The following is a 14,224-nucleotide window of genomic DNA, read 5'->3' as shown; positions in this document are numbered from 1 at the left end:
GAAAGGATTACTGGAATTTTATTTGTGACTGCATTCCTAAAGATGATGGGGTACGATTCGCTCAAAATATTCCACAGGTACTGTAGACATATAAATTAAAGACAACCTAAGTACAGGTGGTGTTGTTGTAAACCGTTTACAGTTATTGTTGCTACACTATTAAATAACTGGCTTTTCTAGTCAGACACATTTACATATATTAATTATTTACAATTAACAGCACATTGTGCTGTGTCTCAAAATCAAAGTTTAAATGACAAATAACCACCAGAAAGACAATTTATCTAGTAAGTTATAACTACTAAAGACTAAGGGTGCTTTTCCTTTCAGTGGTTACAGCATCTTTTAGTGATGAATATTTCCTTTTATTCTCAGGACCTGAATGTTTGAGTTCAGGGGTGAAAATTTAAGAAAAAATTGGATGATTGTCTCTTGGGTGCAAGGGTTTTAAAATTTAATTAAAAAAAAAACCATTCTGATAGGTTAAGATCTATTCCTTTTATTTGTTAGTCAATGAGGAAAGGTTAATTGTAGCAAGTAAAGGAAAGTTTAGTATTTTATCAATATGAATTTAGAATTTAATTTTTTAGTTTACATCACATTGTATATAAATTAGCTAAAGTATACACTAATTTTGGTTGGTTCTCACTTATGATCTACTGGAGGAAAGAAGCATATATGATGTCACTGTGAACAAGTTTTTGCTAGGTTTTATGTAACTTATTTCAATTAATAAATATTTGATGCTGTTTTGTTTGAAGGTCAAGACACCCCAAGGCAAAGGACGTGCTTTTATTAGATTCTCTCTGACAAAAAAGTCATTGGCTGATGCCATTCAAAGATGCCTGGTGAAGCAAAAACAACTAAGGTTAAGGGAATTTAAAAATTTCGTCGTTTTTTTATTCTGTAAATCCATCTTCAGTTTTGTGTGTCAATAAACTACAAGCAGTCCCTTTATTTGAGAAGAAAAAGATAAGTGTTAAAAAAAGTTGATGTTCGCTAACTGCACAGAACTCTTTACATGCCTCTCATTCCCAAAGTTCTGTGTGGCATGCTAGGATAAATATTTCCTCATCGATTTTTTCTTACTCATGTGGAGTAGACTTCGCCTAAAAAGAGGAACTGTGGGTAGCCTTCAGTGTGTTGATTCTCGTTGGCCAAATTTCTATCAGGTAATTTGGTAGTTTCAACAAAGTTGAAATTGTAAATTGGCCATGGTAAAGAGTTAAAAAGCTGACGTTTTGGGTAATAGCCCTTCATCAGAGCAAATGGTGAAGTTTGAGAGAAAAGCGCTGGCCTTCTGTTCTTTTTCCCTTAATCTGCAAATGTTTTGTGCTTTCCCATCTAATAAGAATGTTGCTTCGCTCTGACGAAGGGCTAATGCTCAAAATGTCAGCTTTTTAACTCTTTACGGTGGTCAATGTACAATTTCAACTTAGTTGATAAAACCAAATTACCTTATTACCCCCACCAATGCAGCACCACAGTTTCTTTAGAAACTTACCCTCTTTACAAATTTATATCAACCTTGTATCAGGCATTTTCTCACTGGAGGTAAGTTTGAGAGAAAAGCTCTGGCCCTCTGTTCTTTTTCCCTTAATTAACCTGCAAATGTTTTGTGCTTTTTCGTCTAATAAGAATGTTGCTTTGCAAGTTAGAACTGCATTTGCAAACCTGCAGTATAGACCCAAAAAACTTTGTTAAAAAAAAGTGTTTGTAATTGTTTAGTGAAATATGTTACTTAGTATGAAGGATGAAAATGTATGGTAGTGATTATTCTGCTGTTAACACTTTCATTTCAGTGCATACTTTGGCCCTGAAGCAATTCTCTGTCACCCATCTCTGTCAACTGCTCTGGTTAACAAACTGTATGACTTGAATGATCTTGAGTTTGATCTTCCGGTTGCGGGACATGAGCTTGATATTTCATGGCCAGCTTTCACAAGGTAAAGTTAGAATTTATGTACCAATCAATTTGAAGCTTTAAATCCCCTTCCCTTCCCCTCCCCTCCCCTCCCCTTCTTAGGGCCATCCACAGGCATGACTGTCATGCGCTCTCAGGGGGTGACATTACTGACCAGAAATATTATAATTGTAAAGATTCTTCACATTTGTAGCGGTCATACTTATGGACTGAATGATCATCCTGCCTAATTGTTTTGTTTTGCTTTGTTTTTGTAGGAGACCCTTAGGGGATCGTCATGGCTCTGCATCAGGTCGGAGAAGCAGTATAAGTAGTGTAACCAGTACCGATTTAAGGGTTCGTAACGATCCTCTTTTTTTTTTTTTTTTTTTTTTTTTTTTTTTTTTTTTTTTTCAGGCGTTATTTTCAGTTATAACAAGTAGTGTTCATTACGACAAAGATCCCCCTCATCTGAATCTATAATCCCCAGTTCAAGTTCAGTTATTAAATCCACATTCAAAGTTGTTTATTCGTCGCTACATATCCGTTATTGACCAAGCGTGAGGTCAAGATACCTGAATATTGGCCGAGTTTTTTTTTTTTGTTAATCGGAAAGAAAGAATAAGGCCATTACCCAGCAGTCTTCACCGGATAAGCTTGGTCAATAAAGTATTTATTTTATAACAAAAATATTTCGCTTTGATAAGAATCAAGAGTGACTTGTTTATTTGTAGAGTCGGAAAAAAAAGCCAACAACTGTGTTTGTAATAATGCTAAGGAGGTCGTTTAGTTATTTCGGTCTTTGTTATGACTGTCTTCTGCCGCTTTTTGCGACTTCGTAACCGACATTATCCGAAAGTTACGAACTTTGTAAGTCCGCTCCACGCACTTTTTTGGTTGTGGTTACTTTGGTTTTGGGTTTATAATACTAAATTGAGATGCCTGTAAGTCTGTTAGCCTGATCATATGACTCGGGATTTTGGGGACAGGACTAAAAATCCGGGGCGAGATAACTATAGTTTTTGGGCGACGTAATTACGGGCGAGATGACATTCGGTCGAATTGACCAGTTACCGCTCTTTTACCTGTCAGATAGTTTTCCAGACAAATCACGAGGCGAAGCAATAAATTTATTCGCGTTCTTTGATCATTAGATAACAATTTGTTTTCTTTTCTCCGTGCAGAATGAAAGGCCCGATCCTCTTATCGGTCTAGCATCAGAGATCACCGCATTAACAACAATTTTCGGGGATGAAAATTCTCTTGGAAAGGCAGAGCGTAGTGAAGCTGGTTTCGACAATGTCAGCATTGGCGATTCAGCGATTGAAACTCCCAACATCACTGACATGACGCTAGAAATCTCTCACCTTCACCAACGCATTCTCAAGTGGAAGGGTGATGTGGAATCTCAGTTGTCTAAAGCTTGTAGCGACGCAAAGAAGGTACACGACGAACGAATATTTGCGAACCAAGAGCACGAGCTTAAAGTCAAACAACTTAACGAAAGATACACCAATTTGACGAAAGGTGTGTCGGAAGAGATGAACGCTAAAGTCAAAGAATTGTGTGGGAAGTTAAAAACAGCCGAAAAGGCTCTCAGTGAAAGAGAAGCCGAAATTGAGAAGCTTACAGAAGAAGTTAAGGTTTCTGTGAGTGCGTCCCACGAGGCACAAAGATCTGCGATAGAACTTGAAAGGAAAATAACGGGTTCAGAGAGAAAACATAGCGAACTTTCTTCCGAATGCGAGCAATTGAAAGAGCGATTTAAACGGAAGGACGAGAGGGTTACTGAACTGGAAGCAAAGCTTTCGGAACTTAGAGAAAAGTGTACCAAACTTGAACAAACCGAGGCGGAATCGAACAAGAAAATCGCGGAACTACATGGAGAATTAAAAGCTAAAGAAGTTGTGTTGGAGAGGGTGCAAGAATCGTATGAAAAGCTGAACGGAATGGTATTTGGGTCCTTTGAAGAGCTAGAATCCGAGCTGAAAAGTAGGTTAGTGGATAGAGAGAGAGGATTACAGAATCAAAGTGCTCAGAATAGAAGGCTGGAAACGAACATTGTGGAGATTCAACAACAAAATAGAGACCTTAGTAATAAACTTGAGGAAGCTAATGCAAAAATCGCCGACTTGGAAAACGCCAGGATTGAAAATGACACCTTCATTCGAGATTTGAAAAATCAACTTAACTTTGCACAACAGAACCAAGACACGTTTATGTTAGAATTAAAAGATACTCTCCATCCTGTGGAAGGTTTGGATGTTCCGGACGGTAACCACGTGGTGAAGGATTTCAGAAAAATGATTTTAAAGGTATGAATTTTTTTTCGGCCATATAAACAGTTTGATGCTTCTTACAGCTATAGCGGATACTACAGTTGTTAGAACATTCAACCTGAGTCTCAATATTTACAAAGACTGAGGCGGCGTTCGCAAGGACATATTGTTCTCAAAATTTGTGCGTTAAGGTACTCTAAGGAACCACGCCAAATGGTAGCAATTTACGTCAAGATCAGGGACGAATTTTTGGCCAGCACGGTAGGGAGTTCGAGTGGCGTTGTAAACGGTTTCATTGTCCAAAATTTGTTTTAAAAAGGCGAGTTTGCTTGGATGCGTGGTAGCCAAGCATTCAAGTGCCGCTTTGAATATAGCGTAGTTACGTGTAGCGCATGTGCAGATGGTTAATCCGCAGGAAAAAGTCATAATTCAATCAGTTGGTCATTTTCTTGTGCACGAAAGGCTCGGTTTGATTTTTTCAATTGATCATAGAATTAATGAGTGTACACAGTTCCGGAGGTTTTGCTTGTCCCAGTGTGTTTCGTGAGAAATTTTTATTATCTTTTCTGACGGAAGTTTCTTCATATTTCAGCAAGCCAAGCATCTCGTGGCCGAAATGTCTGTCCTCCATCGTCAGCTGGACGAGAAAAGTACGCAGAAAGAAAAACTGGAGGAGCATGTGGCTGAGCTACAGGATAACATTGAAAAGAAGAAGAAAGAAATCATTGAGTAAGTGTGGTAGTGCTTTATACTCAAATATTGCATACCGGGTACAGGAAATGGATCAAACTGATATTTTATTGTTAATTTGCATGCCAGAAACCTATTATGGGTTGTTTGCTATGAAAATTGATAAGTTGCAAGGAATGTAACCCTTAAACTCCCGTGAGTGATCAAGGTAGAATTTCTCCTTACAATAATCAATGACCAGACAAGTGGTGAGAATAAAGAAAAATGTCAATTGGGGAATTGTTAGTTGATCAAATGCCAAATTCTCTGCACTAACATCATAAGAACTGTATTACGGACAGGAGGAGAATTATCCAGTTGAGAGCGAAAGGACCTATTATCTAGATGACGCTTGTCAAAATGCCACGTCAGAAAACACGGTTCGAATTCTTGTGTACCGGCTACTAAAACTTAGCAGTGGGGGACGGGGGGGAGGAGGCGGTGGCGGCGGCGGAAGGGGGGGTGATCATTGTGTACTTTGTTGCCGATAGACCAGAAGTTAGTAGTAAGAGTAGCATTGTATTATTTTATTATTAATAGTTTGCACGAAGAAGTAGACACCTCTCGAAGGAGAATCACGTTTATTGATGAAGAAAAAGACATCCTTGAGAAGGTACGAATTCTCCTGATCATGTTTTTTCTAAAGAAATCATTGCAGATATGAATAGTTATACTCGTGTCAATTGTGATGTCGCCTTGTTTGTCTTTGGGCTTCCAGCTATACAGAAACTTTACTTGTTTCTCTCCAGGAAAAAATCAAGGCGGATAACAGACTGGCAGAGCTCGAGGAGTCCCAGGAGACTCTGCAGTCAAATATCTCCTTCCTTTCCGAAGAAAAATGCAAAGTCTTCGATGAATTGACACAACTGAAGGGAGTTCGAGAAGAAGAAGAAAAACTCAGATCGGAGACGCATGACGAACTCGCGTCCCTGCAAGCCCAGCTTGAAGAAACTGCGCAGTCCAAGCAGAAGTTAGAAAACGAACTAGCAACTATCACAGACTCTCTTCAAACTATGGATGTCGAGAAGAAAGATCTGGATGGCCAACTGAGATCGCTGGAAGAGAAAATGTCTTCTGTACACGACGAGAGAATCGGCCTTGAGCACGAGTTAGATGTTGCTAGGGAACAATTGGAGGCAGCCAATGAGGCGAGAATTCGGGCCGAGCAGAGTCAGGTCAGGTCACAGGAGCAGCTGGAGAGCCTGCAGTGCATGATGGACCAGGAGATCGCAGCGCTTAAATTTCAACTTAGCTCGGAGACTATGAAATATGAAACAGAGCTTAAGGTAAGTTCTACACTTTACCTTTAAACGATCAATGAAAAGTGCGCGTAAGAGAGATAGCGTTTGGAAAGTTCACGAAGTACAATCTCGCACAACTTTTTTTTACAGATCTTTGGTGAACAACATCTGTTGTTCTGGAAGATAAAGTCTTAAAACTACCAATTGTTTGTCATTTGAAGCAGGACACAAAGCTCTAATAGCTACTGTACACAAAAGAAAAGGAAAACCCAACCACGTTAGCCATATTAGTTAATTTCTATCCTTCGGCGTGTCACGATCTAATACTGAACTTGGCCTTAGTTCTTTTGCACACAGAGCAGCAATTGCCTGGAATTCCTTACCAGGTAATTTAGGACACTTTTCAAACCCATTTGCTTTTAAAAACAAGCTTAAAAAGGCAAAAAATTATGTTTTAAATAAAAATTTTGGAAACGGGGGTGGCTCTGTTGTTTATAATGCGAATGCAAATTGTTACTATTTCTGATATATTATGACACATCTACATTTATATTCATTCTGTTTTTTATTTAACACTTTAGTCTAGGTTTATTTATCTTATTTTACGTAGGTGATATAGTAGGTCCACATCAGCTGTAAAGTTACCAATTTTTTAACGTACTTATCAAATAAAGATATGTATGTATGTATGTATGTATGTATGTATGTATGTGTGTATGTATGTATGTATGTCACAACGTCAACGTCACATTGTTCGTTGTGACGTTGACGTATGTATGTCACAACGTCAACGTCACAACGAACAATGTGACGTTGACGTTGTGACATACATACATACATACATACATACATACATACATACATACATACATACATACATACACACGACCCAATGGAAAAAACTACATAGGTCTCACAGAAGGTACATTTAAACGCCGCTACACCAAACACACGCTTTCTTTCCGCGACCCTATGTGCTCCAACTCCACCGAACTATCAAAGCACATCTGGGATCTGAAAAACAGCCAAACAACCTACTCGATTCACTGGTCTATTCTCTGCCACTCTCCTGCCTACTCTAACAAAACTAAGAAATGTAATTTGTGCCTCGCAGAAAAAGTCCGCATTCTCTAAGCCGACAAAAACACTTTACTCGACACGAGATCGGAACTATTTTCCAACTGCCGCCACGAAAACAAATTCTACCTATCAAACTTTAAAACTAAGCTTTTATTCACTTTCAGTAGAATTACGTGTCACTAATTATAGGAACTAAGTTTCACACCGCCTAATTATAGGTTTCACACCGCATAATTAGCATTCTGTATATAAGGTATATCTGCCATCACCGTCTGATGATTGCGAAAGCATGAAACTACGAGTCACGGAAACTTTGTTTCGTTGTTGATTTTTCTAGGTCTATGTATGTCTGTCTGTCTGTCTGTCTGTCTGTCTGTCTCTCTGTCTGTCTGTCTGTATGTATGTATGTATGTATGCATGCATGCATGCATGCATGTATGTATGTATGTATGTATGTATGTATGTATGTATGTATGTATGTATGTATGTATGTATGTATGTATGTACACAATTTTTCCCAACTATGCTATCCAACAAGGTGGACGTAACTGGCCATTTTTCGCATGTAGACTGAAAAATCTTTGATATAAGTTCAATTTACAATGGCAAGTACGCTCACGTTTGCAAGGATAGTTGTGTTTTTGGCTCCCAGGCTCGAACAATAAACTTTATTTGTTCGCTTCTCCAAGGGGTAAACTTAGATTTAGGAATCGCCAATGACCGGGCCTGGGAAAAGTCCCGCAAAACTTGTGCGAGTCACCTGTTGCGGACTCGCGATTTGTCTTTAGCGTTAAGATAGCAGTAGTTCTGGTTCGTTCATTCTGCTATAGTGGAGTTGGATTTTACTAAGTCAAGATTTGTATGACAGACTTTATCGCAGCAAATCCAGGAGTATAACGGTGTGAAAGAACGTTTATCAGAGCAGGACGAGATGATTACAGACTTGGAGACGCGCTTAAAAGAACGAAATGATATTCTGCAACACGACAAGCATAAATACGTGACAGAAATAAAACATCTACGAAGTGAGGTAGGTGAAAAAGACTGAAACTGAGATACGCACTTCCAATGGCCAGTCACAAGGAATTTGAGGCTTAAAAGTTACGTTCCACCATTTAGTTCCAATGTGGGAGACTTGGTGGCTTAGTTACTAACCCGTTAACTCCCGAGATCTCTTTGTTAATTCTCCCCTCTAGCTGCTACACATTTCCTTGTAAATTAATTACAAGAATTTGCGTTGGATCAAGAGAACAACTTCTATCTGATAAGTTGAGTATTCTCGTTGCCTCTTTGCTGCATAATGGCATAATGTATGGATATTATAGGGAGAAGTTACATGTTAATCACTTCGGGAAGTTAAAGGGTTAATGCTCGGGACTCCAGGTCATTGCCTCTCTCCACCCAGGAGTGTAAATGAGTACCGACGAATCCTCAGGGAAGTTTAGTGTAGTGGTGGGGGGGGGGGGGGGGGGGAAAGCGGGGGTAACTTTCCGATAGACTAGCATTCCATCCAGGGGGCAGTGTTAATACTCCAAGTCGTTACATGCAAGGGAAACCAGGACATGCTCTCCGGCTAAGTAGGCCCCTTGGCCGAGTTCAAACTTAACCTATCTCGTTTTGAAGGTTTTTATCCTAATTTCCGCTTTAGGTGCAACAGTATAAAAGTGGATTTGATGAAAATAAGCTTAAAATGCGTGCGTTGGAAAACGAGCTTCTTCTGGCTGCCAAACAGTTAGAGGAGGAACGCTCTAGACATAGAGAACTGAAGAAGAAGGTGGAAGAATACGAAGAAGAAAAAGGTGTACATAATCGTCAATACGAACAAAAGATTTCCCAGTTCCAAGAAGACATGGAAGAGTTGAAGAACAGGCTGGTGGAAGTTACAAGGTATAGCGATTGAAACGACTCTTTTGGCTGGTAGATATTTGTCTTGATTGTAGAAGCACTTGTTTATCGGTGAGCATATTGGACTGAGCATTTAAGGTCCGAGTTCGAGGCCGCGGAGTCATTGTTCGGGGTTCCATACCATACCATGGGAAAGATATGTAACTTTCACAGTGCTATTTTGTACCAAGACGTAAAAACTGGTACCATTCAGGGAAAGTTATGGAATTCTGGGCGGATTCAATTTTGTCTTTGTGGGACACACTGAGAAAATTAACGTTTTCTGTGTAGGTGGTATATAAATCTGCAAACGTTATTAGTGAGAAGTGAAATACAGCAAGGATTTAACTGGCATTAACTTGAAACAATGAACCCAATAGCAGTGAAAATGCAACCGATTCGCGGTCATTTCCTGACATTTTCCTTGTAGCTGCCATGGATTTCCTTAATGGTAAACTAGAGGATTACTTTGAGTAAAGTTTGAATGACACCCACTGCACTAGCTGATGAGAGTATTTATTCTCGTCTCCTGTTTACTGAATACCGTTGTAGTGATTCTTCAACAAGAAGGTTAACTTTGATCACTTGTTTTGTTCTAGAGAAAAAGCGGAGTTATGGAAGAAAGCAGACGACATGGAGCACGAGATCAAGGTGAAAGCGGACGACAGATGGATGGACGACAGTGAAGCCTCTCAGTGCCTCAATTGTAACGCTGAGTTTTCGTTTCTCCTAAGAAAGGTGTGCTCCTGAAACAAAATTTCATTGAACTAAAACAATGGAATACAGTGGCGGATCCAGGGGGAGGGTCCGGGGATCCGGTCCGGACCCCCCCCTCCCCCCGCTATCAGACCTGACGCTTACAACTTTGATACTGAAATTCTTACATCCGCAGGATCGTATATCACTTTTTAAATGGCTGATTTTTTAAATTAATGAATCCAAGTAAACGGTAAGCGGCCAAGGAATTATAACGTGCAACCGCGACTGGTGGGAGGGGGTGTGGGGGAGAAGTAATTTGCCTCAAAAGAGTCCAACAGTCCTTTCTGAACCAAAGTTTGGATCTCCCGTATCAAAAATTCCTGGATCCGCCCCTGGAATAAACGACTTCACCCTTGTGGGTAAGACACTGTATCGTCACAGTGCTTCTTCTCAGCTCACTCAGCGAGTTGTCACGCAATCTTGAAACATTTAACAATGATTCTAGTACATTTTGAGAAGTTGGATAATGACTTAAAATTGAAAGCACAAATTTCCTCCATTATCCAAGAAAGAGTGTAAGCTTTCCTTTCTTGTTCGAAAATAGTTACGAAGAAATACGCTTTGTGGAGGGAGAGTGAGAAGCTGTGTTTGTAGTAATGTTTTTTTTTTTTTTTTCCTGTTCTTATCAGCATCATTGTAGAGTGTGTGGTCGAATTTTTTGTCACAACTGCTCCAACAACTGGATTCAAACACCGCACAGCAGGTATGTCTAGTTTATTAGCTTTAAAGCGGTTTTTCGTATGGAGTCCAAAAATGTAAAACCAAAGTTATCACAACTGTCAATCAACGCAAATGTAAACATCGGAAAGAGCCAATGAGAACTCAAAGAAAATAGATGCGATCGTCCCAAGCGCGGGAAAACGTTAGCAACCGAGACGCGATTGGTTGTAGTGTAGTATTTGGTGGATTGAGAAGGATACTCACAATTTCTTTACCAGTTGCTGAGTAGACAAACACGGGAGTTATGAATTGCGAGCTTTAAAGAAATTGTTCAAAATCATAAAACTGTGAGGTGGCACATGAGAGTTCGGTTTGTAGCCTGCTGGGTTGTTTGGCTCCAAATTCCAGAATTAATTCGCAGTTACGTAGTCGATAAGAGAGGAAGTAACCAGGTGGTTAATGGGTAAGACTCTTGGTCCTGATGTCTTGGTGCGAGCCCTGGCACGGTTATTGCGTTGTATCTTTATCTTGATAAAGTCTCGCTCGGCCGAAGGATTCTAATGGATACCAGCAAACTGTTAGAGAAACCAATAGAAAATCTGGGGGTTACCTGCGGTAACCTACCAACACAACTCCAGGGCTGTAGAGATACCCCTAGTGACATCATGTTAGATAGCTAGCATATGCTACGGCCAATGCGGTTATCGTAATGTAGATTTCTTCTGGTTTAGAAAACTCCGTCGTGTTTGTGAAGATTGTTCAAAATCTGACAAACGGCTTAATGCTCAACTGGTGGGAAATCCTCCAGATGTGGACGACGATGCAACATCAGACGTCAGTGACTTGCAGTCAAATCGCAGGGAAAGCCTGTTGAGTGGCCAGGATGACGAAGGAGGCCTGGGCACTGATGACGACCCTCAGCCTGGTAAGTGACAAAATTTGCTTAGTGTGACACCCATGGGCCTTCTTTTTGTCACACAACAGTAGATAAGCGTGACAAGAAAATTATCAGTGTTTCGTAATAAAGAGAGACCAGGATATGGATTAAAAAATAGGATGAAAATGGCCCAAATTCTTTACTTTATGTGCTGTTGGTATGTGTCCAAAGGATGAGACAGTTTAGGGTTGATATTTATCAACCTCTTTGGTACGCTTGAAGAATATGGTTGTGATAACAAAATATTAATAATTATTATCCAACTACACCTAGACGAGTACAAATAACGCCATAGACGAGTACAAATATCACGCGGTATTTGTACTCGTCTATTGTAGAGTACCGGTTAAACAGGTTTTCTCGCATCGCGCAAGCGAAGAATTGGATTGTAGTTACGAAAAAAAAAAACAAATGGCGGACAATTTGAATCATATTTCCGACGAAGAAGAGTCAGAATGGCTGGCAAATATAGATCCAAGTTCATTAAATGAATCGAACGAAGAAAAACAGCTTGACGGCCAGAAAATTTCTTCATTTAATGAAGAAAATAGAAACAGCAGCACAACAACGCGCCAATTCCGTTCCGCTTCGCATACTTCTGTCACGCACTCCCCGTAAATAAACATCCGCGAAATTCGCCGGCACTGCAATGACAGTTTGGCGTGGTGGATAATAAATAACTTATTAGACGTTTTGTTGTGTAGTATCGCTGGGTATTTTTACTCGTTATTTGTATTTTGACTCGCCTTACGGGCTCGTCAAAATACGGCACAACTCGTAAAAATACTCAACGATACTACACAACAAAACGTCTAATAAGATATATTTATGTCAAATTTATTCGCAGTTTGCTTGTTTTAGGGCGCGATTCATAAACACTTTACCTTAATCTACATACCTTTTACCTTGTTATCAATTAATCCTACTTCTTGTGTCTAATTTATAACGTTTTACAGTAAATTGTTATTTCCATGGTAACTTATTAGGCCCCAGTACCTCTGGTGTAGATCTCCCGGAAGGTCCTCAGTACACCTCTACTCCAAAGAAAACTGACAGAAAAGGAAGCAGCGACAAAGAGCGTAGCCAAAGTGCTGCAAGTGATGAGCATCATAAATACACCACCTTAAAAAAAGCCAAGAGGACCGCAGCTAAAGAAGAAGGCAAAAAATCTGCGGAACAAAAACCCCAGCCTAGAAATTCATCGGAGGAAGACGAAGAAGAAGAAGAATATGAGTTTCTGGAAGAAGGAGACGAACAAGCCTTTGAACAGCCGCAAGCTCGAGTGGTTGTCTGTGAAAGTGACATTAGAGAAGACTTAGCGATACCGGCGTTGAACGAGGAGCCGGGACCGTTTTGGCACGTAACCGTATCTCCCGGAAAACGTCATTTGATTCCGATACTGGTTGGGACTCAGAGAGCGACGCTATCATGGAAGTTTTCGACCGAAAAAAAGGTGAATTTATTCACGCATTAAGCGGTCGTGTGGCGCTGTTATGCCTTATAAAAATTCAGAGGAACTTTGGCAAAGCGTAGGAGTAAGGGGGAATACAACGATGATAATTGAGCTGACAGAATGGGGATGGTTTAAGGGGGTATCCAAGATTACATTTTGGGTATAGAAGATAAAAGCTCCAAGGGGAGTGGGTTACAGGGTAACAATAGTGAATGGGAAGGGAACAGGTCTGAGCTGATCATGATCGTTCCGTTTCAGAGCATACGCTTTGGGGTTGCCTTCAAACTTTCGGAGACAAAGAAAGACAGCGAGTGCGAGGTAGGAGATCTGCTCTTCGATCGGTGTAACTTTCTTTTATAAGACTAGTTTACCTGTATCTAAAGCAACAAGGTAAACCAATCCATGAGCCGTTCGAGTAACCGGCGGTAAAGTAAAAAAGGAAAAGCGCATTCTTGCTCCGCAAAACGTAATAATTCTTACTATTGTTTTCATTTATTTACATATTTATCTGTTTATTTATTGATTGATTTCATTTATCTCTTTTCTTATTCTTTTTAAATTTGGGTCACGTTGGTAGCCCAAGCTTTTTGTTCCGTTTTGTACTACAGCACTTTTCTCCCATATTTCTGTTTCTAACGTCACATATACTTACCTCTCCAACAGACCGTAGTGCCTTTATCGCAGTGTAACTCCCATTGCAAGTCCGTCAAGGGTGAAGTAACAGACGTGTCACCTGGAGTGTATATCCTTGTGTTTGATAACACCCTCTCCAGGTTAGTTCTTGTGGTGAGCATTTTTTGTTTGCCTCCGGCAAAACGTGCCTTAACGTGCATGCCATGCGTATATTTGGGCCTGGTGGGTGGTTTACCCTTTCACTCCCAGGATCTGATTCTTAATTCTCCCCCCTCTCTCCCCCCCCCCCTAACTGCTACACGTTTCCTTATAAGTTAGAAGGAGTTTGGTGTGTGATACGTTTGCGTATTCTCATTACCTGTTGCTGGATAACGTATGGATATTATAGGGGGAAGTTACTTGTCAATCACTTCTGGGAGTTAAGGGGTTAAGAACTGGTTATCTGGAATATTTTTGAGCAGCCATATTTGATTGCCAATTGAAAGTTGAAGAATCCCACGTGATTTCATAAAGGGGAAATACAAGAAGTGGAAATTTAGGCTTAGCGGAAAAGTGCTTTTACTGCAACTTTAACATCTATCCCTGGGTTAGCCCTTTCTTTCTCTCCAACGCTAGCGAAAAAGCTTGTTAAAGATACTTCTTAAAGTAAATTACTGGAGTTCAAGT

The 14,224-nt window shown here is 40.1% G+C and overlaps 1 protein-coding gene across 2 annotated transcripts in view; it reads left to right on the top strand.

The window, feature by feature from the left end:
* LOC111342800 (uncharacterized) overlaps window positions 1–14,224 on the top strand; it is a 23,223-nt gene that overhangs the window by 4,812 nt on the left and 4,187 nt on the right. For both annotated transcript variants that reach the window (XM_088741337.1, XM_088741336.1), the window contains exons 3-18: window positions 1–77; window positions 762–868; window positions 1,803–1,946; window positions 2,182–2,260; window positions 3,088–4,218; window positions 4,775–4,911; window positions 5,452–5,524; window positions 5,661–6,197; window positions 8,101–8,262; window positions 8,881–9,119; window positions 9,716–9,854; window positions 10,505–10,578; window positions 11,267–11,460; window positions 12,459–12,925; window positions 13,184–13,243; window positions 13,589–13,698. The exon at window positions 1–77 is cut by the window's left edge and continues 24 nt beyond it. In XM_088741337.1, coding sequence (XP_088597463.1) covers window positions 1–77; window positions 762–868; window positions 1,803–1,946; window positions 2,182–2,260; window positions 3,088–4,218; window positions 4,775–4,911; window positions 5,452–5,524; window positions 5,661–6,197; window positions 8,101–8,262; window positions 8,881–9,119; window positions 9,716–9,854; window positions 10,505–10,578; window positions 11,267–11,460; window positions 12,459–12,925; window positions 13,184–13,243; window positions 13,589–13,698 — 3,730 coding nt within the window. The remainder of the gene's footprint in view (window positions 78–761; window positions 869–1,802; window positions 1,947–2,181; window positions 2,261–3,087; window positions 4,219–4,774; window positions 4,912–5,451; window positions 5,525–5,660; window positions 6,198–8,100; window positions 8,263–8,880; window positions 9,120–9,715; window positions 9,855–10,504; window positions 10,579–11,266; window positions 11,461–12,458; window positions 12,926–13,183; window positions 13,244–13,588; window positions 13,699–14,224) is intronic.

The sequence above is a fragment of the Stylophora pistillata genome, chromosome 12, assembly GCF_964205215.1.
Source record: "Stylophora pistillata chromosome 12, jaStyPist1.2, whole genome shotgun sequence".
In the NCBI taxonomy this organism is placed as follows: Eukaryota; Metazoa; Cnidaria; class Anthozoa; order Scleractinia; family Pocilloporidae; genus Stylophora; species Stylophora pistillata.
This window is presented reverse-complemented; position numbering and strand designations above follow the sequence as displayed.